This window comes from Palaemon carinicauda, unplaced genomic scaffold, assembly GCF_036898095.1.
Source record: "Palaemon carinicauda isolate YSFRI2023 unplaced genomic scaffold, ASM3689809v2 scaffold49, whole genome shotgun sequence".
NCBI lineage: Eukaryota > Metazoa > Arthropoda > Malacostraca > Decapoda > Palaemonidae > Palaemon > Palaemon carinicauda.
Window position 1 is genome coordinate 368,662 of NW_027171750.1, and position 26,795 is coordinate 395,456.

Consider the following 26,795-nt stretch of genomic DNA (forward strand, 5'->3'; position numbering starts at 1 on the left):
GTCAATGGGTAGCCTACCAGGTAAGGCAGACTTTGAATGCAGGAGCTAGGCAATGCTGGTCATTGGGTAGCCTACCAGGTAAGGCAGACTTTGAATGCAGGAGGTAGGCAGTGCGGGTCAATGGGTAGCCTACCAGGTAAGGCAGAATTTGAATGCAGGAGGTAGGCAGTGCGGGTCAATGGGTAGCCTACCAGCTAAGGCAGACTTTGAATGCAGGAGGTAGGCAGTGAAGGTCAATGGGTAGCCTACCAGCTAAGGCAGACTTTGAATGCAGGAGCTAGGCAATGCAGGTCAATGGGTAGCCTACCAGCTAAGGCAGACTTTGAATGCAGGAGCTAGGCAATGCTGGTCATTGGGTAGCCTACCAGGTAAGGCAGACTTTGAATGCAGGAGGTAGGCAGTGCGGGTCAATGGGTAGCCTACCAGGTAAGGCAGACTTTGAATGCAGGAGGTAGGCAGTGCGGGTCAATGGGTAGCCTACCAGGTAAGGCAGACTTTGAATGCAGGAGGTAGGCAGTGCGGGTCAATGGGTAGCGTACCAGGTAAGGCAGACTTTGAATGCAGGAGGTAGGCAGTGCGGGTCAATGGGTAGCCTACCAGGTAAGGCAGACTTTGAATGCAGGAGGTAGGCAGTGCGGGTCAATGGGTAGCCTACCAGGTAAGGCAGACTTTGAATGCAGGAGGTAGGCAGTGCGGGTCAAGGGGTAGCCTACCAGGTAAGGCAGACTTTGAATGCAGGAGGTAGGCAGTGCGGGTCAAGGGGTAGCCTACCAGGTAAGGCAGAATTTGAATGCAGGAGGTAGGCAGTGCAGGTCAATGGGTAGCCTACCAGCTAAGGTAGACTTTGAATGCAGGAGGCCGGCAATGCAGGTCAATGGGTAGCCTACCAGCTAAGGCAGACTTTGAATGCATAAGGTAGGCAATGCAGGTCATTTGGAAGCCTACCAGGTAAGGCAGGCTTTGAATGCACGAGGTAGGCAATGCAGGTCAATGGGTAGCCTACCAGCTAAGGCAGGCTTTGAATGCACGAGGTAGGCAATGCAGGTCAATGGGTAGCCTACCAGCTAAGGCAGGCTTTGAATGCACGAGGTAGGCATTGCAGGTCATTGGGTAGCCTACCAGGTAAGGCAGACTTTGAATGCACGAGGTAGGCTAGTCCGCACCATAACAAATTTACGCAAAAGTATTATAAAGTTTTTATTTAATTCTGTGGGATATTTTCTTATATGTTATTTTACCATAATTGATTGTTATTTATAAAGAAAGTTATTATAGTAGTATATAATTCAAAGTTTTCAATATTAATCTTACCCGATGATCATGTAGCTGTCAACTCTGTTGCCCGACAGAAAAATCTAAGGTCGGGATACGCCAGCGATCGCTATACAGGTGGGGGTGTACATCAACAGCGCCATCTGTCGAGCAGGTACTCAGGTACTTCTTGTCAACAAGAACTCAATTTTTCCTCTGTTGTGCCACCGGCAAGACCTACTTGGATACGCTGTTGTTTCTGGAGTTTTTTTTCACGATTTTGGTGATGTATTCGCTCTAGATTTTAGCTTTCGCTATTCAGGAACCTTTATCATTAGCTTATCAAGCTTTTTGATCAGATTTGGATTAATTGTTAATGAACTTTGCTAGATTTTGGATTTCCCCCTTGGCTAATTCAATAATTCAAGATGTCTGACCATTCTCAAGTCCCTAAGTACAGGCAGTGTAGCATTAGGGCTTGTTCTAGGCGTCTTCCGAAGGCCTCCGTAGATCCTCACACCGTTTGTTCCAATTGTAGGGGTAAATCCTGTCAATTGGAAGATCGATGTGAGGAATGCGCTGGGCTTTCGGAATTCGATTTTAACGAATTCCTAAAGAATGCACGTAGGCTAGAGAAGGATAGGATCAGGAGTTCTTCTCGCTCGTTTGATTTTTCCTCTCCCCATGCCCCTCAACCTACTCCTTCCCCTGTAGTGGTGACTCCCGACCCTGCTACTAGTGCTCAACCCTCCATGGCGGACATGATGCGGGCCATTCAGGCTCTTGGTGACAGAGTGGAGTCATTAGCTAATGACCGGAATCAACTTTTGGCCGATGTCAAAGAGTTGAAAGCGAAAAGTGCAGTGGGAAGTGTAGTGAGTGCAAGTGAAGTGAAAAGTGTCAGTGTCAGTGTTGCGCATGAGGGTACATCTGTTCGTGCCAGTCGTCCTCCCAGTCCGGGACCTCTTGCAAGCTCCCAAGCCCAGGGGAGAAGCAATCTCGAAGGACCAAAGGGTTCGACAGGCCTTGATCAGCGTACGGATGTACCCTCAGTGGTTGCGGACGTATCTGTCAGAGATCGTCCCATCCACAAACAGACGAGTGAGCCCACTCATTCCTCGTCTGTGGAAGAAGTTTCGAGGAAGAAACGTTGGACCAAGGTCTCACGACCTCTCAAGCGTAAGGTCCCTTCCGAGCGAGTCCAACGGCCCAGGTGTAGCCACTGGGTCAGTTCGGACTCGCCGCAGTCTTCCGAAGACTGCACACCTCCCAAGAGAGGTAGAGTGGTTCCGCAGCAGGCAACTACTGCGTCTGTTGCCGCACCAACCACGGTAGACCCTAAGTGGTCCATGCTGCAGACTATGCAGTCTCAGCTTGCTTCCTTCATGCAGGAGTATCGTGCTGAGAAGGTTGACACTGCACCTGTTAACCTACAACCTGCCACGGTTGTGCGCTCAGCAGATACTGCGGCTGCCTGCTCCCACACTCCACCTGTGAGAGCTCCACCACCGATGCGCAGTCGACCCTGCCAGACGCATGTTCATGCTGCACCCTCCGTTAACATGCGTGAGCTACCGCATCAGCAGTGGGAAGGTGCTGTCAAGCTGCCGTGTTTTGACGCAATGCGGCATGCTCCGCAACCCACGGCAGTCCCTCCCACGCACCAGCACTCCGCTTTTGTTGTTGCCAGCTCGCAGACTGACCAGCAGCGGCATGATGTTGGATCCGCAGCAGCTACGCATGCACCCGTGCTGCCGGATTCAGCCATTCAGCTTTCTGCTCCACCTTTTCCACTTCCTCCTCAGCTTTCGGATGATGGAGTATCTGATGACGACGAAGCTGCGCATTTGGACGATCCGCACTCCGACTTAAAAGAACCCAAGTCTACGCCTCCCTCCTTAGACTTTAGGAAAGTCCTTGCCCTGTTCAGGGAGTTGTATCCGGAACAGTTTGTGTCTGCAACCCCGCGCTCTCCTCCCTCCGAGTTTGCTTTAGGCATGCAGTCAGCAGCTCCTGCCTTCACCAAACTCATACTCGCACGCTCATCCAAGAGAGCTTTGAGGGTAATGGGAGAGTGGTTGCAGTCCAAGAAGCAGCTGGGAAAGACTGCTTTCATCTTTCCGCCTACCAAGCTTGCTTCCAAATCTAGCGTCTGGTATGCCACGGGAGAGGAACCCGGCTTGGGAGTTCCTGCCTCTGCCCAGGGCGACTTCTCAAGTCTGGTTGACTCTCCCCGCAGGCTGGCTATGAGACGATCTAAGATTTGCTGGTCCTTTTCTGACATGGATCATCTGTTGAAGGGAGTTTTTCGTGCTTTTGAGATCTTCAACTTCCTCGATTGGTGTTTGGGAGCGTTAAGCAGAAAGACTTCCCCTTCGGATAAGGACTCTGCCATGCTTATCATGTCTAGCATGGACAAAGCCATTCGGGATGGGTCTGGTGAGCTTGCGGCTTCGTACGTGTCAGGAGTGCTTAAGAAGAGAGATCATCTTTGCTCCTTCTTGTCTGCGGGGATCACTCCATGCCAGAAGTCGGAGTTGTTGTTTGCTCCGCTTTCCAAGTGTCTCTTTCCGGAAGAGCTGATCAAGGGGATTGCTGCCTCGTTGATCCAGAAGGATACCCATGACCTGGTGGCGTCCTCCGCACGTAAGGCCAAAGCTTTACCTTCCGTGCCTAGACCTAGGATGGACACACCAGCGTCTAGGTTCATCCCGCCCTTTCGTGGCAGAACCTCCAGCAGAGGAGGTACCCGTGCCGACAGTCATCGTGGCAAATCGAAGAAGGGTTCCAAGTCCTCAAAAGGCAGAATCTGACTGCCTACCTCTCCAGACAGCAGTGGGAGCCAGGCTCAAGAACTTCTGGCAGGCCTGGGAGAACAGAGGTGCAGACGCTCAGTCTGTGAAGTTGCTAAGGGAGGGGTACAGGATTCCGTTCTGCCGCAGTCCCCCTCTAGCAACTTCTTCCATCAACCTCTCTCCCAACTACAAGGAGAAGGACAAGAGGCTAGCGTTGCAACAAGAGGTGTCTCTCTTGCTACAAAAGGGAGCGGTAGTCATAGTCCGGGACCATCAATCCCCGGGCTTCTACAACCGTCTCTTCCTGGTAGCGAAGAAGACAGGAGGTTGGAGACCGGTGCTGGACGTCAGTGCTCTCAATGCTTTTGTCACCAAGCAGACGTTCACAATGGAGACGACGAAGTCGGTCCTAGCGTCGGTCAGGAAGGAAGACTGGATGGTCTCGTTGGACCTAAAAGACGCGTACTTTCATGTCCCCGTCCATCCAGACTCCCAACCTTTCCTAAGGTTCGTCTTTGGAAAGGTCGTGTACCAGTTCCAAGCCCTGTGCTTTGGCCTAAGCACGGCACCTCTTGTGTTTACCAAACTGATGAGGAATATTGCCAAATTCCTTCACTTGGCAGACATCAGAGCCTCCCTCTATTTGGACGACTGGCTTTTAAGAGCTCCGTCAAGTCGTCGCTGTCTGGAGAATCTCAGATGGACTATGGATCTGACCAAGGAATTGGGTCTCCTGGTCAATATAGAGAAGTCCCAACTCGTCCCATCCCAAACCATTGTCTATCTAGGTATGGAGATTCAGAGTCGAGCTTTTCGGGCTTTTCCGTCGGCCCCCAGGATCAGTCAAGCCCAAGAATGCATCCAGAGCATGCTGAGAAGGAACCGATGTTCAGTCAGGCAGTGGATGAGTCTAACAGGGACACTGTCATCGCTGGCCCAGTTCATCGAGTTAGGGAGACTCCACCTCCGCCCCCTTCAGTATCATCTAGCTGCTCACTGGAGAAAGGACATGACGCTAGAAGCGGTCTCAGTTCCTATATCCGAAGAGATGAGGTCTGCACTGACGTGGTGGAAGAACAGCATTCTTCTCAAGGAAGGTCTACCATTGGCTGTTCAGACCCCCGACCACCTTCTCTTCTCGGACGCATCGGACACGGGCTGGGGTGCGACACTGGACGGACGGGAATGCTCGGGCAAGTGGAATCAGGAGCAAAGAACTCTTCACATCAACTGCAAGGAGCTATTGGCAGTTCATCTAGCCTTGAGAAACTTCAAGTCCCTCCTTCTAGGCAAGGTGGTGGAGGTGAACTCTGACAACACTACAGCCTTGGCGTACATCTCCAAGCAAGGAGGGACTCATTCGAAGAAGTTGTTCGAGATCGCAAGGGACCTCCTCACCTGGTCAAGAGATCGAAAGATTTCGCTGGTAACGAGGTTCATTCAAGGCGACATGAATGTCATGGCAGATCGCCTCAGCCGGAAGGGTCAGGTCATCCCCACAGAGTGGACCCTTCACAAGAATGTTTGCAGCAGACTATGGGCCCTGTGGGGTCAGCCCACCATAGATCTATTCGCTACCTCGATGACCAAGAGGCTCCCGATTTATTGTTCACCGATTCCGGACCCAGCAGCAGTTCACGTAGATGCCTTTCTTCTGGATTGGTCCCATCTAGACCTGTATGCGTTCCCTCCGTTCAAGATTGTCAACAAGGTACTGCAGAAGTTCGCCTCTCACGAAGGGACACGGTTGACGTTGGTTGCTCCCCTCTGGCCCGCGAGAGAATGGTTCACCGAGGTACTGCAATGGCTAGTGGACGTTCCCAGGACTCTTCCTCTAAGAGTGGACCTTCTGCGTCAGCCGCACGTAAAGAAGGTACACCCAAGCCTCCACGCTTCTTCGTCTGACTGCCTTCAGACTATCGAAAGACTCTCAAGAGCTAGAGGCTTTTCGAAGGAGGCAGCCAGAGCGATTGCCAGAGCAAGGAGGACATCCACTCTCAAGGTCTACCAGTCAAAATGGGAAGTCTTTCGAAGCTGGTGCAAGGCGAATGCAGTTTCCTCAACCAGTACCTCTGTAACGCAGATAGCTGACTTCCTTTTACGTCTAAGGAATGTAAGATCACTATCAGCTCCTACGATCAAAGGTTACAGAAGCATGTTGGCAGCAGTCTTCCGCCACAGAGGCTTAGATCTTTCCACCAACAAAGATCTACAGGACCTCCTTAGGTCTTTTGAGACCTCAAAGGAGCGTCGGTTAGCCACACCAGGCTGGAACCTAGACGTGGTTTTAAAGTTCCTGATGTCAGCAAGGTTCGAACCGCTTCAATCAGCCTCTTTTAAGGATCTCACATTAAAGACACTTTTCCTCGTTTGCTTAGCAACAGCTAAAAGAGTCAGTGAGATTCACGCCTTCAGCAGGAACATAGGTTTTACATCTGAAACGGCTACATGTTCCTTGCAACTTGGTTTTTTAGCTAAAAACGAGCTTCCTTCTCGTCCTTGGCCCAAGTCGTTCGAGATCCCAAGCCTGTCCAACTTGGTTGGTAACGAACAAGAGAGAGTACTTTGCCCAGTAAGAGCTCTTAAGTACTATTTAAGACGTACAAAGCCATTACGAGGACAATCAGAAGCTTTATGGTGTTCTATCAAGAAACCTGCTTTACCGATGTCTAAGAATGCAGTTTCTTATTACATCAGGCTTTTGATTAGAGAGGCCCATTCTCATCTGAAGGAAGAAGACCATGCTTTGCTGAAGGTAAGGACACATGAAGTTAGAGCTGTCGCTACTTCAGTGGCCTTCAAACAGAACCGTTCTCTGCAAAGTGTAATGGATGCAACCTATTGGAGAAGCAAGTCAGTGTTCGCATCATTTTACCTTAAAGATGTCCAGTCTCTTTACGAGAACTGCTACACCCTGGGACCATTCGTAGCAGCGAGTGCAGTAGTAGGTGAGGGCTCAACCACTACATTCCCATAATCCCATAACCTTTTTTAATCTTTCTCTTGAAATACTTTTTATTGTTGTTTTTTGGGTTGTACGGAAGGCTAAGAAGCCTTCCGCATCCTGGTTGATTTGGCGGGTGGTCAAATTCTTTCTTGAGAAGCGCCTAGATTAGAGGTTGTGATGAGGTCCTTTAGTATGGGTTGCAGCCCTTCATACTTCAGCACCTAGGAGTCGCTCAGCATCCTAAGAGGATCGCTAGGCTCAGTAAGGAAGACGTACTTAAAAAGGCAGAGTAATGGTTCAAGTCGACTTCCTTACCAGGTACTTATTTATTTTATGTTTGTTATTTTGAATAACTGCTAAAATGAAATACGGGATACTTAGCTTCTAATGTTAACATGTATGCTGGTCTCCACCCACCCCCCTGGGTGTGAATCAGCTACATGATCATCGGGTAAGATTAATATTGAAAAATGTTATTTTCCTTAGTAAAATAAATTTTTGAATATACTTACCCGATGATCATGAATTTAAGGACCCTCCCTTCCTCCCCATAGAGAACCAGTGGACCGAGGAGAAAATTGAGTTCTTGTTGACAAGAAGTACCTGAGTACCTGCTCGACAGATGGCGCTGTTGATGTACACCCCCACCTGTATAGCGATCGCTGGCATATCCCGACCTTAGATTTTTCTGTCGGGCAACAGAGTTGACAGCTACATGATCATCGGGTAAGTATATTCAAAAATTTATTTTACTAAGGAAAATAACATAATTTGGATAGTTTGTAGAATAGTGGACGCACCCAGCAACTAATCCAAGGAGTTTACTGGGGTTTGCAGCCGTAAGGACACGTTGACGTAGCTGAGTTTACGATGGGGTTTATTTTAGGTTAGGTCATGTCTTTATATCTGGAAATACAATTAAATTTACCGTTTTCCAATACCAAATCATCCTAGGTCTGTTCTCAGCATGATAATTAACTCGAGTTTTATTAAAATTGCCTTTTATTATAGTTATGGACAGACGAAAAAAAAAGCTTTTGTATCCTAAAACAGGTGTTGCCTATAAAAAAATGTCCATTTTCTCTGAAAATGACAATTAATTATCTCGTCAATAATAATCAAGGTGGTTAGCGTGCGCAGCTCAGCATTTACCGCTTGACAGTACATAGGAGCTTGATGTTTTTCTTTTTCTGTGAGTGCACGACAGAGCAAAAACCATTAGATTTCTATGTTCTTAGACATTCTAACGGGTTTTAGGTTTATTTGCTGTTGAAATGAAGGTCAAATTCAGTGAAAGCACGTTATTTTCTACAAGGAAAACTATTTTTTCTGTTCAAAGTGTTGTTCTGTCTATACAGTAACTATAATTTTACCCAATATTGATTGACCTATTGAAAAGAGTCTAATGAAGTAGCATTTAGGCAAAACATGCAATAAAACATACAGTATTAGGTATATTCTAATAGTCTTTCAGACTATAACCAATGCAAATTTAATGCCTATTTTGCATTTCATATGCTTTTCGAAGCCACTCTTGGTAATTTAGAAGTTTTTGGCCTCTTTGAGTATGAAAGGCTAGACTAGACTGAAGTCTCATTATCGAGTGAGTCAGTCGAGAGTCACTATTATTAACGGAATAAAGAGATTTACGAAGTTCAAGTTGATCAAAATTTAGTAAAAGCTTACAATAATTTGACCGGGCAATTGTGTGCAAATCGGGTAAGATTATGTTCTAAACTATGCTTTGTGTATTTAATGCCCATTGCTAATTGTGTTTGCTGTTGTGCTGGAGTCACCCATTAAAATATGTACAGCTATTGCTTACGAGACAGTGTATTTGGGAAAAACATTGTATGATCCTGCTCTTGGCACAGTTCAGTTCAGTTACCGGACGGAGAGATTCGCCTTTCCATCGGCATCTCTTTAGTTTTCTTCTTTATTCTAGTTGAACTAAAGAAGAAGGAGAGGTGTAACTGGTGAGGGACCTATGGTCGTGGTTCTTACACGCCCCAGTTACTACACCGACACTCATTAGAGTGAGCGGGCTGGGTTTATTCCTAGCATTCCATGCATCTTTTTTCTCTGGTATATTTAGCAGTATTTATGCCTTAGAAAGCAAGTGAAGGAAGCTCAGGGTGATAGGAGGATAGATGTGAGAGAGGCAAGAGAGCGTGCTAGAAATAGGAATGAATGGCGAGCGATTGTGACGCAGTTCCGGTAGGCCCTGCTGCTTCCTCCGATGCCTTAGATGACCGCGGAGGTAGCAGCAGCAGGGGATTCAGCATTATGAAGCTTCATCTGTGGTGGATAACGGGGGAGGGTGGGCTGTGGCACCCTAGCAGTACCAGCTGAACTCGGTTGAGTCTCTTGTTAGGCTGGGAGGAACGTAGAGAGTAGAGGTCCCCTTTTTTGTTTTTGTTTCATTTGTTGATGTCAGCTACCCCCCAAAATTGGGGTAAGTGCCTTGGTATATATATGTATGTATGCCTTAGAAATGATGCTCTAAGGAGCATTTCACTGGGCGACACAGGTTCCTCGCCCAGAAATAGATTTTTCCTCCATCAAAATCCCTTTCTTTTCTTTTTTCTATTTTTTTTTCCATAAACAGAACGTTTCCTATTATCTTTTCCTCTTCGTATGGTTTCTGCAGTTCTTTTATTTTCCTTCTCTCGTTGCTGATGTCTGGACAGTAAAGTATGAATACAAATGGACATATTTGCGAGACACTTTGCATTTTTAGAGTTTTCTAGCTACGACCATAGGTTTGGGGGATGTAATGATTACACTACCTTAAATATATACAGTTGTATTACTGTGGTAAACTTGAATTTATTTTAATTGTTACCGTCATAATCATTAAAATGTAATCAGTTTCTGGCATTGGGCCGCAACAAATCCTCGAAAAGAGAAATCACAGGATTATGTTGCGATGTGGGTTGGCCTGCCTAAGGAAGTTTGCCCTGGGTATGACGACTGGAAATCTTTTTCCTTTTGATAAAAATTGAGAGCATCTGAACCCTCAGCATTCAGAGCCATATGACGAGTATTAGGAAAATAATAAGACATGAGAAAGAGTTGCACTAGTTTAAATATAACAAGAAAGTTTTATGTAATTTTAAAATTTCAATAATCAGTTGTTTGAGATCATTTTTGGAGGTTTTGTGATACATTATGCTGAGCAGTTTTTATGCCAGTCATAATTGATCTGTTTGCCACTCCTCTGAGCTTGCATTGCCCAGTATTTTTCTGTTTTAGGATCCCCAGAGTGTGGGGACAGCTGCCACGCCGCAAGATTTGGAGGGCCATCAGACATACGCATTTCCTCCGTTTGCTCTCCTCAAGTCAGTTTTCAGCGAAGGGAGGAAACCGTATAACCTGTCCTTGACCCTCATCGACCCCTTTTGGCCTGAGAACGATGGGTTACCAGAGACCAGATCTACTGAAAAAACGAACTCCATTTCCATCTCCTCCGTCAGGGACTCCACAAGCTTCAGCTTCATGACCGGAGACTTTCAGGAGGTTCTCCAGACAGGAAGGCTTTTCGTCTGAATCTCTAGTTTAGCCCTAGTTAGATGGTGCTCTGTGTGTCAAGTTAATCAAGCCAAATGAACAGTTATTAGCTGCTCGGGCCAGACAAAACGTCATTCCTCCTCTAGATCTTTCTTGACTAAAATTGCTGATTTCTTGGGCTACCTTCTCAGAGATAGAGTTTTGTCTCACCCATGCATCAAAGGTTGCTTGATGCTTTCTTATGTCATCAAGGCAAAACTTCCTGAGATGTCTACCTCTCATATTCTTTGAGAACTTATACGATCCTTCTCTATTGCCCGTTCGAGAGCACAGTTGTCCCCCCATCTGGGAAACGTTTATAAGGTGATGGTGCCTATTAGAACGTTCTTGTCCAAGACCCTCTTAGTCTTCTTAGCTATGGCCAAGAGGGTGGGTAAAATTCAAGCTATTTTGTGTTAGGTAGCCAGTTCTGGCCGGGATTTGACTTTGTTGTATCTTCCAGAGTTTTTGGGTAAGGTAGAGTCAATGTCACACACTCTTCTAAGGTCTTTTCCATTGAAATCGCCGTTAAACTTTGTTGGTAATCTGGAAGATGAGTTGTTACTCTGCCCAGGGAGAGCCCTTTCAGTATACTTGCTCGGGTAAGCCGATATTCCTGGTTGTCCTCGTCAATTTGTTTTGTCTCTCGGCTACCTTTAAAACCATTATCCAAGAATGCGATTTCCTTCTCTCTGAGAGACTTGATAGTCAGGACTGGGGAATTAGGGTCTCTGAAGGCCAGTTCCCAAGAGCCCACAGTATCCGATCTGTTTGCAATCGCTCACTTATACAGAAGCACCACTTTTGCTGTTTGCAGTTGTGCACTCATAAGTCAGTTTCCTCACCACTTTTGCTGTTCGCAGTTGTGCACTCATAAGTCAGTTTCCTCACCACTTTTGCTGTTCGCAGTTGTGCACTCATAAGTCAGTTTCCTCACCACTTTTGCTGTTCGCAGTTGTGCACTCATAAGTCAGTTTCCTCACCACTTTTGCTGTTCGCAGTTGTGCACTCATAAGTCAGTTTCCTCACCACTTTTGCTGTTCGCAGTTGTGCACTCATAAGTCAGTTTCCTCACCACTTTTGCTGTTCGCAATTGTGCACTCATAAGTCAGTTTCCTCACCACTTTTGCTGTTCGCAATTGTGTACTCATAAGTCAGTTTCCTCACCACTTTTGCTGTTCGCAATTGTGTACTCATAAGTCAGTTTCCTCACCACTTTTGCTGTTCGCAGTTGTGCACTCATAAGTCAGTTTCCTCACCACTTTTGCTGTTCGCAGTTGTGCACTCATAAGTCAGTTTCCTCACCACTTTTGCTGTTCGCAGTTGTGCACTCATAAGTCAGTTTCCTCACCACTTTTGCTGTTCGCAGTTGTGCACTCATAAGTCAGTTTCCTCACCACTTTTGCTGTTCGCAATTGTGTACTCATAAGTCAGTTTCCTCACCACTTTTGCTGTTCGCAATTGTGTACTCATAAGTCAGTTTCCTCACCACTTTTGCTGTTCGCAGTTGTGCACTCATAAGTCAGTTTCCTCACCACTTTTGCTGTTCGCAGTTGTGCACTCATAAGTCAGTTTCCTCACCACTTTTGCTGTTCGCAGTTGTGCACTCATAAGTCAGTTTCCTCACCACTTTTGCTGTTCGCAGTTGTGCACTCATAAGGCAGTTTCCTCACCACTTTTGCTGTTCGCAGTTGTGCACTCATGAGTCAGTTTCCTCTCATCTGTTCACAATTGAGTGCTCCTACTTGAGTGCCAACGCATCGGATCACGCACTTCTAAATGAGCCCCACCTCACCTGTTCATGATTGTTCTTAACCCTTTTACCCCCAAAGGACGTACTGGTACGTTTCACAAAAGCCATTCCTTTACCCCCATGGACGTACCGGTACGTCCTTGCAAAAAAATGCTATAAAATTTTTTGTTTTCATATTTTTGATATATTTTTGAGAAAATTCAGGCATTTTCCAAGAGAATGAGACCAACCTGACCTCTCTATGACACAAATTAAGGCTGTTAGAGCAATTTGAAAAAAATATATAACAAAATGTGCTCGAAATTTAACCTTATGGTGGGGGTAAAAAATTTAACCTTATGGTGGGGGTAAAAGGGTTAAAGGAGTGCCATCGCACTCAAACATCTGCAATATCACCCCATCACATACCCTCAATTGCTCACACCTGCGGGAGTGCTACCTCACCTGCTAGGATTCCCGCGCCATCTCGCCCATTTTCGATTGCTCACCACCTCACTTGCTCGCTTCAACCACCCGGCAAGTTCTAGGCGAAGATCAGCAGTTATTCAGTGTACCGGCTAAGGGGTGGGGCGTCCCTGCAATCCTTCAGTAACTACCGACACCTCGCTATGAATTTCAACAGCTAATCTGAAAGCATACTCTATCTAAAGACTCTGGTTTTTATAGGTAGGAAAAATACAATTATTTTAAATATTTCTGATTTTATTAATTTAAATTTAAATCCATTGATAAAAGAAGTCTAATCAGATTTGAACTTCATCAAAGTCCTAAACAGCATATTTGCTTACCCTGTTATATTTTTTTTTCAGCTCGCTCTGCTTTTAAGGAGTATTTAGAAGCAATGCAATCCTTCAGTAACTACCGACACCTCGCTATGAATTTCAACAGCTAATCTGAAAGCATACTCTATCTAAAGACTCTGGTTTTTATAGGTAGGAAAAATGCAATTATTTTAAATATTTCTGATTTTATTAATTTAAATTTAAATCCATTGATAAAAGAAGTCTAATCAGATTTGAACTTCATCAAAGTCCTAAACAGCATATTTGCTTACCCTGTTATATTTTTTTTCAGCTCGCTCTGCTTTTAAGGAGTATTTAGAAGCAAAGAAGGTGGTGTTTTGTCCGTCCACAAACAGCTTAGTCACTACACGCAATGGAAGACATGATGGAAGTCTCGCTTCAAGAAGGAGTCCTTACGCAATGTAGGTATATTTAATTTGTTAATACCTTTCCTATATTATCCCTTTTACCCCCAAAGGACGTACTGGTACGTTTCACAAAAGCCATCCCTTTACCCCCATGGACGTACCGGTACGTCCTTGCAAAAAATGCTATAAATTTTTTTTTTTTCATATTTTTGATAATTTTTTTGAGAAAATTCAGGCATTTTCCAAGAGAATGAGACCAACCTGACCTCTCTATGACAAAAATTAAGGCTGTTAGAGCAATTCAAAAAAAAATATACTGCAAAATGTGCTGGGAAAAAAATAACCCCCTGGGGGTTAAGGTTTGGAAATTTCCAAATAGCCTGGGGGTAAAAGGGTTAAAAGAAATCTCAAACAGTGTTTTGTAGCTGTACAGTGCAGTTTTGTAAATGTGCTCGTAGTATTGTAAATTGGGAGTCTGTGTCCATCGAAAATACAGTATGACTAGAGCCTTTTGCTTTGCTAGAATTTAGCACCCAAGTTAGGAAAACATTTCATGTTTGAGATATGAAACCATCAACTTTACCAGTAATATTTTGCCTGAGAAGCAGAATACTTAGTCTGAAAATGGATATTGAAGTGCGTGATGGCAAATTTCTGTACGAGATTTTCCTATCTGGAAGAACTTATTTTGTTCTTTATAGAATGGTTTAAAGAATATGTAGGCTGCAGTAGGGCTGACCTGGAGTATTTTTTTCCATAAACGAATGGTGAAAATTTGATTGAGGGTAAAGAAATTGGACAGCCGTTAGGTTAGTACTGTATATAGGCCAAAGAGATTTGGTATGAAGTAAAGCAATGCCCCTGGGGCTCAAAGAACTCTCCATCTCATGAGAGTCTTTGGGCTTATGGCATCCTGTTTTTCCAACTAGGGTTGTAGCTTAGATAGTAATAATGATAACAACAATATTATTATTATTATTAATGTTTGGAAGATTGAAAGACGTGCACGTGTTTAGGGGTATGGCTAACGGTATGTCTGATCATTTTTTGGTGGAAGGAAAATTGGTTGTAGCAAAAGAGTGGGGGAATAGAGTAGGTGGATGTAAAAGGGAGCTAGTGAGGGTTGAAGAGCTAATAAAACCTGGGGTAAAAAGTAAATATCAGGAAAGGTTGAAAATGGCATATGACGAGGTGAGAGTAAGAGAAACTGGTAATTTAGAGGAGGAGTGGAAGTTAGCAAAAGAAAATTTTGTGGCTGTACAGTGCAGTTTTGTAAATGTGTTCGTAGTTTATTTGTAAATTGGGAGTCTAAGTGTCCATCGAAAATACAGTATGACTATAGCCTTTTGTTTTGCTAGAATTTAGCACCCAAGTTAGGAAAACATTTCATGTTTGAGATATGAAACCATCAACTTTACCAGTAATATTTTGCCTGAGAAGCAGAATACTTAGTCTAAAAATGGGTCTTTAGGTTTCATGGATATTGAAGTGCGTGATGGCAAATTTCTGTACGAGATTTTCCTATCTGGAAGAACTTATTTTGTTCTTTATAGAATGGTTTAAAGAATATGTAGGCTGCAGTAGGGCTGACCTGGAGTATTTTTTTCCATAAACGAATGGTGAAAATTTGATTGAGGGTAAAGAAATTGGACAGCCGTTAGGTTAGTATATAGGCCAAAGAGATTTGGTATGAAGTAAAGCAATGCCCCTGGGGCTCAAAGAACTCTCCATCTCATGAGAGTCTTTGGGCTTATGGCATCCTGTTTTTCCAACTAGGGTTGTAGCTTAGATAGTAATAATGATAACAACAATATTATTATTATTATTAATGTTTGGAAGATTGAAAGACGTGCACGTGTTTAGGGGTATGGCTAACGGTATGTCTGATCATTTTTTGGTGGAAGGAAAATTGGTTGTAGCAAAAGAGTGGGGGAATAGAGTAGGTGGATGTAAAAGGGAGCTAGTGAGGGTTGAAGAGCTAATAAAACCTGGGGTAAAAAGTAAATATCAGGAAAGGTTGAAAATGGCATATGACGAGGTGAGAGTAAGAGAAACTGGTAATTTAGAGGAGGAGTGGAAGTTGGCAAAAGAAAATTTTGTTGGGATTGCAAGTGATGTATATGGCAAGAAGGTTGTTGGAGGCAGCATGAGGAAGGGCAGTGAATGGTGGAATGAAGGAGTGAAGGTAAAAGTGGAAGAGAAAAAGAGGGCTTTTGAAGAATGGCTGCAGGGTAATAGTATAGAGAAGTATGAAAAATATAGAGAGAAAAAGGTGGAAGTAAAGCGCAAGGTACGTGAGGCAAAGAGGGCAGCTGACCTGAGGTGGGGTCAGGGACTGGGTCAGTCATATGAAGAGAATAAGAAGAAGTTTTGGAAAGAAGTGAAGAGAGTAAGAAAGGCCGGCACAAGAATTGAAGAGACAGTGAAAGATGGAAATGGAAGGTTGTTAAAAGGAGAGGAGGCAAGGAAAAGGTGGGCGGAATATTTTGAAAGTTTGCTGAATGTTGAGGATGATAGGGAGGCAGAGATAATTGCTGTTCCAGGTGTTGAGGTGCCAGTGATGGGAGATGAGAATGAGAGAGAGATTACAATAGAGGAAGTGAGGAGAGCACTAGATGAAACGAGAGTAGGAAAAGCATCTGGTATGGATGGTGTGAAAGCTGAGATGTTGAAGGAAGGGGGTGTGACTGTAATTGAATGGTTGGTGAGATTGTTTAATGTGTGTTTTGTGTTGTCAATGGTACCAGTAGATTGGGTCTGTGCATGTATTGTACCACTATATAAGGGTAAGGGAGATGTGCATGAGTGTTGTAATTCAAGAGGTATTAGTTTGTTGAGTGTAGTTGGAAAAGTGTATGGTAGAGTACTGATTAATAGGATTAAGGATAAAACAGAGAATGCAATCTGGGAAGTACAGGGGGGTTTTAGAAGAGGTAGGGGTTGTATGAATCAGATTTTTACAGTTAGGCAGATATGCGAGAAATATTTAGCAAAAGGTAAGGAGGTGTATGTTGCGTTTATGGATCTGGAGAAAGCATATGATAGAGTTGATAGGGAAGCAATGTGGAATGTGATGAGGTTATATGGAGTTGGTGGAAGGTTGTTGCAAGCAGTGAAAAGTTTCTACAAAGGTAGTAAAGCATGTGTTAGAATAGGAAATGAAGTGAGCGATTGGTTTCCGGTGAGAGTGGGGCTGAGACAGGGATGTGTGATGTCGCCATGGTTGTTTAACTTGTATGTTGATGGAGTGGTGAGAGAGGTGAATGCTCGAGTGCTTGGACGAGGATTAAAACTGGTAGACGAGAATGATCATGAATGGGAGGTAAATCAGTTGTTGTTTGCGGATGATACTGTACTGGTAGCAGACACAGAAGAGAAGCTTGACCGACTAGTGACAGAATTTGGAAGGGTGTGTGAGAGAAGGAAGTTGAGAGTTAATGTGGGTAAGAGTAAGGTTATGAGATGTACGAGAAGGGAAGGTGGTGCAAGGTTGAATGTCATGTTGAATGGAGAGTTACTTGAGGAGGTGGATCAGTTTAAGTACTTGGGGTCTGTTGTTGCAGCAAATGGTGGAGTGGAAGCAGATGTACGTCAGAGAGTGAATGAAGGTTGCAAAGTGTTGGGGGCAGTTAAGGGAGTTGTAAAAAATAGAGGGTTGGGCATGAATGTAAAGAGAGTTCTATATGAGAAAGTGATTGTACCAACTGTGATGTATGGATCGGAGTTGTGGGGAATGAAAGTGATGGAGAGACAGAAATTGAATGTGTTTGAGATGAAGTGTCTGAGGAGTATGGCTGGTGTATCGCGAGTAGATAGGGTCAGGAACGAGGTGGTGAGGGTGAGAACGGGTGTAAGAAATGAGTTAGCGGCTAGAGTGGATATGAATGTGTTGAGGTGGTTTGGCCATGTTGAGAGAATGGAGAATGGCTGTCTGCTAAAGAAGGTGATGAATGCAAGAGTTGATGGGAGAAGTACAAGAGGAAGGCCAAGGTTTGGGTGGATGGATGGTGTGAAGAAAGCTCTGGGTGATAGGAGGATAGATGTGAGAGAGGCAAGAGAGCGTGCTAGAAATAGGAATGAATGGCGAGCGATTGTGACGCAGTTCCGGTAGGCCCTGCTGCTGCCTCCGGTGCCTTAGATGACCGCGGAGGTAGCAGCAGTAGGGGACTCAGCAGTATGAAGCTTCATCTGTGGTGGAAATGTGGGAGGTTGGGCTGTGGCACCCTAGCAGTACCAGCTGAACTCGGCTGAGTCCCTGGTTAGGCTGGAGGAACATGAGAGTAGAGGTCCCCTTTTTTGTTTTGTTCTTGTTGATGTCGGCTACCCCCCAAAATTGGGGGAAGTGCCTTTGGTATATGGATGGATTATTGTTAGTATTATTATTATTACGTGCTAAGCTACAACCCTAGTTGGAAAAGCAGGATGCTATAAGCCCAGGGGCTCCAACAGGGAAAATAGCCCAGTGAGGAAAGGAAACAAGGAAAAATAAGATATTTTAAGAACAGTAAATACATTGAAATAAATATTTCTTGTATAAAGTATAAAAACTTTAACAAAAGAAAAGGAAGAGAAACTAGATAGAACAGTGTGCCCGAGTGCACCCTCAAGCAAGAGAGAAATCTTATCGAGGATAGAAATTTCTGGTTCGAGAAAAAGCAGAATTCAAAGTTGACCTTAACGAGGAAGTAATTTTCTCTATTTTTGAATTGAAAGAAAATTAATTATTATTTTGAATCTTGCCCAGTGTTAGGAGCTTTGATATCTAAAGAAAATTTTTTTGAATATAGAATTTAATTATTGTATTTTGTCTCTTGCAGTCCTTTGGAAAGAAGTCAAAGATTGATTAACGAAGTTACAATTCTAGTGACCATCGAATACCAAGGAGTAGCACAGGAGTTACTTATCTGGGAGAATACTTCAGTGTAGAGGAAGACTTTCCGAAGTAGAGTATATCGAGACATAACAGTCTGGTTAGGATGTAGAAGATGTGATTTTGGAATAACACTGATCCCAGTGGAACAGCAAAAATCCACTTGAGATTAGTATGCTTGGTAAGTAGTGCGCATATTATTATTATTATTTCTTGCTAAGCTACAACCCTAATTGGAAAAGCAGGATGCTATAAGCCCAGGGGCTCCAACAAGGTAAATAGCTCTGTGAGGAAAGGAAACAAAGAAAAATAAAATATTTTAAGAAGAGCAACGAGATATATATCCTGTATAAACTATAAAAAACTTTAACAAAATAAGAGGAAGAGAAATAAAATAGAATAGTATGCCCGAGTGTACCCATAAGCAAGAGAACTCGAACCCAAGACAGTGGAAGACCATGTTACAGAGGCTATGGCGCTATCCATGATAAGAGAACAATGGTTTGATTTTGGAGTGTCCTTCTCCTAGAAGAGCTGCTTACTATAGCTAAAGAGTCTTTTCTGCCCTTATCATTATTATTATTATTATTACTATCCAAGCTACAACCCTAGTTGGAAAAGCAAGATGCTATAAGCCCAGGGGCTCCAACAGGGAAAAATAGCCCAGTGAGGAAAGGAAATAAGGAAATGAACAAACGAAGAGAACAAATTAACAATAAATCATTCTAAAATAAGAAACAACGTCAAAACAGACATGTCATATAATAAACTATCAACAACATCAAAAACAAATACGTCTTAAATAAACTATATAAAGACTATATAGAGAAAAATGGCCCCTGAACAATTACAGTGCAGTAAGAAGAATTGTTTGCTAATCTGCGTTGTCGGGTGTATGAGGACAGAAGAGGATGTATCCCAACGGGCGGCTGGTGCCCTGGCCAACCTACTACCTACATAAGCTATACGCAACCACAGTGTTGCCTTTCTGTTTTCTGATCTCGTGTTTGTTTACTACCTTCGATAGATATTTGGCGGCTCATAAAGCCCTTGGGTTTTTTAATTGTCTTTATGATTTGCATTGCTGCCTGACACACTGGTATCCTTTTTAGTGTATAATTTGCTAGCATGATACTTTTCTCATTTCGAGCTCAGGTTTTTCATTAATTTTGGTTTGTATGAATAGTTTGAGTTTATTCACCAGGTTGAATAGCTTCATGGGCTAGAGTTTTACCTTTCAATGGTTGCAAAAATTATTGTATGGTGATATATCTTTTTGCTGATAGATATAAAAATTTACTTTGTATGCTAGTAAGGTAGCGTAAATATTTTTACAACCTCTCCGTATATTCATGTTGCTTCTGTCTCGGAAAGTTTCGGCCTTTCATATTATCCGTGAAAGTCAAGAAAATGGGAAAAGGTTAACATTTTAGAAATTTTCTGGGCAAGTTTTGATTAAAGTATGCTTCTAGAGAAGCAAAACAAATATGAGGTGAGTATAGAAATAAGAAATTGTTTTTCTCATGCTTATCGTTACGCTAGTGCTGCAATTTATGCTATATCTTTGAATCTTACCTGGGGTTCATGTGCCAATCTTAACCCTTTTACCCCCAAAGGACGTACTGGTACGTTTCACAAAAGCCACAAAATGCTATAAAAATTCTTTTATTTCATATTTTTGATAATTTTTTGAAAAAATTCAGGCATTTTCCAAGAGAATGAGACCAACCTGACCTCTCTATGACCTAAATTATGGCTGTTAGAGCAATTTAAAAAAAATATACTGCAAAATGTGCTGGGGAAAAAATAACCCCCTGGCGGTTAAGGGTTGGAAATTTCCAAATAGCCTGGGGGTTAAAGGGTTAAAAAAGAAATTTGAAAATATAAAAGTCCAAGAATTTTTTCCTTATTACAATAGGCCTTTGCTCTCTCTGGCTGTTTAGATAGTCTGGTTTAAAGGTCGCTCATGAATGGCAGAGGCAAGGGACAGTGACGTTGCCCTTGGAATCGGGACAATGCCCTAGAGACTGACCATATATTATATGATCAGCGCCCAAGCCTCCTCTCCACCCAAGCTAGGACCAGGGAGGGCCAGGCAGTGTCTGCTGATGACTCAGCAGATAGACCTATAGGCTCCCCCAAACCCCCCCAAACTTAGCTCACAAGGATGGTAAGGTTGCAGACACTAATGGCACTAACGAGTCTGAGTGTGTCTCGAACCCTTGGTCTGTAACTTTAGTCTTGAGTACAGATTTTCCCATTCATGCATTCTTTTGGTTTTCTTTTTAATATGTCACGAATTTCATAGGTTGTGTAGTGATAGGCAACAGTTTTTTATCCCTTTTTCTCTCTTTCCATATGGGGAAAACTATAAGGATATTTTTTCTTATCATGAATACACTTAACATAGTTTCTCTTATCATCATCAGTGTCATACAGTTAGAATATATGCTCAAATGGAGAAAATGATACTGTTCCATGGAATAGGAAGCCCATAAGTAGAAAATTGAAACCTTTGGAATTGTAACTTATTAGAAAACTACAGATAGGAAGGTAAACAGATCATCTTGTGGCAATATGGACTCTTGGACAGTTGGTAAACAAGGTTAAACATATGGTGATTATATTTTGAGGGCCTTGAAACAAGCAGTTGCGTCTTAAAATTATGAAGAGCTTCAGGCTCTACGTCTTAACGGAAATCTTGTACACACTTGTGGCGTATTTAGTAGAGGACCTTCGTTAATGGGCTGGTTATTATCTTAACCCTTTTACCCCTAAAGGACGTACTGGTACGTTTACAAAAGCCATCCCTTTACCCCCATGGACGTACCGGTACGTCCTTGCAAAAAAAATGCTATAAAAATTATTTTTTTCATATTTTTGATAACTTTTTAAGAAACTTCAGGCATTTTCCAAGAGAATGAGACCAACCTGACCTCTCTATGACCAAAATCAAGGCTGTTAGAGCAATTTAAAATAAATATACTGCAAAATGTGCTGGGAAAAAAATAACGCCCTGGGGGTTAAGGGTTGGAAATTTCCAAAGAGCCTGGGGGTATTATTATTATTATTACTTACTAAGCTACAACCCTAGTTGGAAAAGCAGTATGCTATAAGCCCAGGGGCTCCAACAGGGAAAATAGCTCAGTGCGGAAAGGAAAAAAGGAAAATAAAATATTCTAAGAAGAGTAACAACAATAAATATCTCCTATATAAACTATAAAAACTTTAACAAAACAAGAGGAAGAGAAATAAGATAGGAGAGTGTGCTCGAGTGTACCCTCAAGCAAGAGAACTCTAACCCAAGACAGTGAAAGGCCATGGTACAGAAGCTATGGCACTACCCAAGACTAGAGAACAGTGGTTTGATTTTGGAGTGTCCTTCTCCTAGAAGAGCTGCTTACCATAGCTAAAGAGTCTCTTCTACCCTTACCAAGAGGAAAGTGGCACTGAACAATTACAGTGCAGTAACCCCTTGGGTGATGAAGAATTGTTTGGTAATCTGTGTTGTCAGGTGTATGAGGATAGAGGAGAATATGTAAAGAATATGCCAGACTATTCAGTGTGTATGTAGGCAAAGGGAAAATGAACCGTAACCAGAGAGGAGGATCCAATGTAGTACTGTCTGGCCAGTCAAAAGACCCCATAACTCTCTAGCGGTAGTTCCTCAACGGGTGGCTGGTGCCCTGGCCAACCTACTACCTATAAAGGGTTAATGGGCTGGTTTTTATCTTAATACCTTATTAGAATAAGAATACAGACGGTCTTCAAGAAAAAAAGAACACTAATTCCTAAACAGGCTCCGTAGGTGATATGGAAATTCTGTTTTGTAGTACTGTATGTCTTTAGAGAGTGAAAGTGGTTATATCCCAATGCAGGTCTGTGTTATAATGTGATATTATACATACATATACCAAGGCACTTCCCCCAATTTTGGGGGGTAGCTGACATCAAACAAGTGAAACAGAAAAGGGGACCTCTCCTCTCTACGTTCCTCCCATCCTGACAAGGGACTCAATCGAGTTCGGCTGGTACTGATATTATAACAAAAGGAATCCCACTTTGCACAGCTGTTTGTAAATGAAACGCCAGCTCTTGTTTTCGTAGTTGTCTGAGGTAGGAATACCAGAATTGTTTTTAAAATTGTTTATAGAAGGAACACCAGAATTGACCCATTGCTCATAGAATGTATTACAAAAGGATCACTGTTGTTTGGCTTATACCAACACACTGTCCTTTGTTGACCAGATATTCAGTTAAAAGGGAACAGAGAATGAACATTCGAAGGAAATGTGTCTCCCTCAAACCATGAGATGTCCTAGGGGATCCCTGATACATAGGGATAGAAGATCCATTATCCGTTTGTAACTCCCTGATTGCTACATGAACTTTTCTAGACGTTGCATCCTGGTTGGTAGAAATTCAGTGTTGGATACCTTTGGAATTAGCTGGTATCAAGTATGAATACAGAGGAAACCATTGACGAGATTACATTTGTTCATGTTTAACTTGGGCAATCATATTGCAGGGGAAATTTGGATTCACTGATACTCAATTACATCTTTAAGAAAACAGTTAGAAAGAGAGTGGCAGGTTTTGATGCAGTTAGCCACAACAACTGTTTCCCTACCCTTAGAAATAGTAAATGATAGATGACGGTGTGAGGAGCAAGGATTTACCTTATTCCAAAATCTATCAATAAAATTTGATGGATCTTCATGCATGAATGTGACAATCTTTCTTGAGGTGCTTATATCACTTGGGATATGGAGATACATGATTTAATTGCTACAACCTCTGTTTTCCTTGAGAGTGTTGGTTACATTTTGTCATTGGTCATATGAGGTCAAGATAACAGAAGATTGCAGAAGGGATGTCATTGTGGATATTTTTTTAAAACCTTTCAGTAGTCGTACCTCTGGAATATTTGTCATTGGAAGCGAGGTGAACAACTATTTGCCATACTACTATTTTGGGGGGTAGCCGACATCAAACAAATGAAACAAAAAAGGGGACCTCTCCTCTCTATGTTCCTTGAGTCCCCTGTCAGGCTGGGAGGAACGTAGAGAGGAGAGTTCCCCTTTTTTGTTTCATTTGTTTGATGTCGGCTACTCGCCAAAATTGGGGAAAGTGCCTTGGTATATGTATGTATATACTAGAAAGGTCACGTGAGTGCATGATGGTGTATGGAACTAGGATGGATCATAACTAGAAATGCCACAGAAATAACCATGAATTCATAAGTGCAAAAAGTGGCTGGAAGTTCTCCACGATATGAACTCGAGGAAACTGGAATGCTAGCTTCCCGTTTGAGGAATCAGTTGCAATTGTGAGGAATAAATAGAGTATTAAGTCTTTTTGTAAGGTATTAATGAAGATTTGTGTTAGGTAAATGCAACATAGTTTCCCATATCTTCGGTAGTGCTAGACAAGGCCTTCCTCCAAGTGATCGCTTCACCATACAATTCAAAATTGTAAAGGTCTTGTTAGATCTCGTCATGAGAGTCATTATACGGAAGCCTCTAGTATTATGCTCGCTCTTATGAACCCTGCAGGATAGAGCAAGTTTCCCTCTTTCTTTTAAAAGTTTGCCGTCCGTTATGTCTCCGTTCACTCACAATTAATAACAACTACCAAACACGAATGAACAGACTGCGATAGATCCGGCACCCACTGCTATTGGTAATTCAATGGAGCAACTGGGTTGCGTACGCTAAGATGTATCCAACAGTATGCATAAAGCCCGAGGAGCCAGCCAGACCAAATCTATTCTGACTTCGAAAACAAATGGGCCGATGAGGAACAAGCAATAGTTTTCACACATTACCATAACCAACATACAACGAGTAGATAAGGGTGCACTGAATGAGCAGCCCTAACATCGTCGTTGCAGCGTTTCGCTACAAAAAAGTTGTTGATTGAATCTTCATGTCTATATTTCCGATAGGGAACTCCCACAGGGATTCATTCTCCTCGGTCAGACCCACTTCAGATTGGTACCTCTGCAACTCTTCAATTTTTGAACTGCTTATTCACGCCTTGATTATACTTATCCCTAGAACATTTCACGGAGCGACACAGGTTGAGCCCAGAAATTTCGTTATTTATTGGCTGGGAAATTCTGTCATGTGAATTCATTTCTAAATACATGAAGAAAATTATGGCTTGTCTACTATGAAACACTGATTTATTACCAAGGTGTAACTATTGTGGTCCGCATTTGATTTAAACCTTTAGGATTTGAATCTAGATTATGGTTATCGTACTGTATCCATGATACAAAAGGGCGTAATGTAATTCATTGTACAGTACCGTACTTTTTGCCTTTTGAATGGAGAGTGTAATGCTTATTCCAGAATGTTAGAATTTTCAGTTATTATTATTTTGGTCTCTACAACTTACATGATAGATTTCATATGAAATAAAGATGAATTGGCAGACAAGTTAAACTTTGAATAATTAAATGACCTGTTTTTATAAAGATTGATGCATTCAAAAGTGCAGAATTATGTAAATAGACTCAGAATTATTAAGGTATTATTAAAAATATGCAAGTTCAGTAATGTATATTGCTTTTGAATGTATGAAAAAGTCCATTTGTTGAATGGAATTTGAAATATATATAAAATGCTTATTTTAAAATCTCTCCACATCTGTATTATTTTAGAACATTCTTAAAAGCACAACTAGAATATCTTATTTCCTTTTCCAGATTATCGACGTGCATAGGAAGTTGAAGACCGACATCACCGAAGATTAATCTTTCAAGAAACAATAGACGGTGCTGCTACATGACCAGTATCTTCTTCTTTCCCACTTCTATGTGGGGTCGATGTTTCTGGCCAGCGTTCTCCATCTACTTCTGTCCCACACTTCATCACCGGTTAATCCCTGTGATCGAAGGTCATCATTATAAATCTTTTATATTAATTCACTATGCGCATGAGTAAGGCATGATGGCCCGAAAGTTTGGTAATTTAATGGTAATTCTCAAGTTATTTTGAGAAAATGAGTTCTTACTTGCATGGAAGTTGTCCGTATTCTGCTCAATAACCGGGTGGTTATATTGCCTGAGCTATGCTTGATTATAGGTATTCATTTATTCATTATTGATTGGTTTGTCCTTTCCTAGGATCCAGGTCTTTCAACCTAAAGTGTTCTGTTACTATCTCTTTAGTAATTTCATTGTATTCAAGGCTTATTTGGAGAAGGATCCTTTTGAGATTTTAAAAATGGCTTCCCCAGGTCCGTTTAGCTTTTTACTTTTAATATTTCCTGAGCCATACACAGATAATCGTCGACTTATGACCGTGACTACAACTAGCTAGTATGTCTGGCAACGTTGTTATGACATTGGTGAAAACGAGAAATTTAGAGCTTTAAATTGCCAAATATGTATTGTAAGGCACCTCTGAGAGAGAGAGAGAGAGAGAGAGAGAGAGAGAGAGAGAGAGAGAGAGAGAGAGAGAGAGAGAGAGAGATACATTTTATCTCTCTCTCTCTCTCTCTCTCTCTCTCAGAGGTCCCCTATGTGTCATATAATAACTTAAAATAGTAGTTATAAAGGAACTTTATGAAAACTATGGTATGCTATAACATATTGATGCTAAAGTAATATTCATTATGAAGATATTTTGAATACGTTAAGAAATTATATAAACAATACTCTGTTATTCGGATGTGCGCATTTTTAAGAATGCGATAATGTTGTCTGCTAAAATTGGAAATCAGCTGACGAAATCGCAGTGCTGTATTTTAAACCTTTAGTCTATTATAACTACAAACAAACTGTATTATTATTGTTGTCGTCATTACGAGCTAAGCTACAATCATAGTTGGAGAAGCACAAAGTTATAAGCTCAAGGGAAAATAGCCTAGAAAGGAAATAAATAAACTACAAGAGAAGTAATGAACAATTGAAATGAAATATTTTAAGAACAGTAACAACATTGAAAAATAGATCTTTCATAAAGAAACTGTAAAAAGAGACTTATGTCAACTTATCCTGCAAGTTTGAACTTTTGAAGTTCCACCGATTCGAGAACAGTACCCGATTAGGAAGACCATTCCACAACATGGTCACAGCTGGAATAAAACTTTGACAACACTGTGTATATTGAGCCTTATGATGGAGAAGGCATCACGATTAGAATTTACTTCATATCTAGTGTTACTTACAGGATGGTGCTGTCCGGAAGATCTGAATGCAAAGGATGGTCAGAATTATGAAAAATCTTATGCAACGATGGTGCCAGAGATTAATATATAGATAAGAAAAAAAGAATTTGATAGATTGTAAGTTCCTGTCCATTAAGTTCAGATGAGATTCAGCACCTGAAGACCAGATAGGAAAATAATACTTGAAACATTTAAAGTGAAAGAATTAAAACAGGATTCAGAATAGATTGATCACCGAAAATCTTGAAAGACTTCCTCAGTAAGCTAATTTTTTGTGTAACTGAAGAAGAGACAGACCCAAT

General features: G+C 42.2%; 1 protein-coding gene across 2 annotated transcripts; it reads left to right on the forward strand.

The window, feature by feature from the left end:
* LOC137637006 (uncharacterized) lies at window positions 1–25,741 on the forward strand. Of its 2 annotated transcripts, none has more exons than XM_068369321.1 (4): window positions 1–219; window positions 13,370–13,499; window positions 18,263–18,496; window positions 25,028–25,741. In XM_068369321.1, exons 1-3 carry the CDS (start codon window positions 153–155, stop codon window positions 18,369–18,371), a joined length of 306 nt encoding a protein of 101 aa, XP_068225422.1. In that variant the 5' UTR covers window positions 1–152; the 3' UTR covers window positions 18,372–18,496; window positions 25,028–25,741. The 2 variants fall into 2 exon arrangements, with proteins under 2 accessions (XP_068225422.1, XP_068225421.1); XM_068369320.1 differs by lacking the exon at window positions 1–219 and adding an exon at window positions 1,035–1,147.
* The last annotated feature ends 1,054 nt before the right edge of the window (window positions 25,742–26,795 follow it).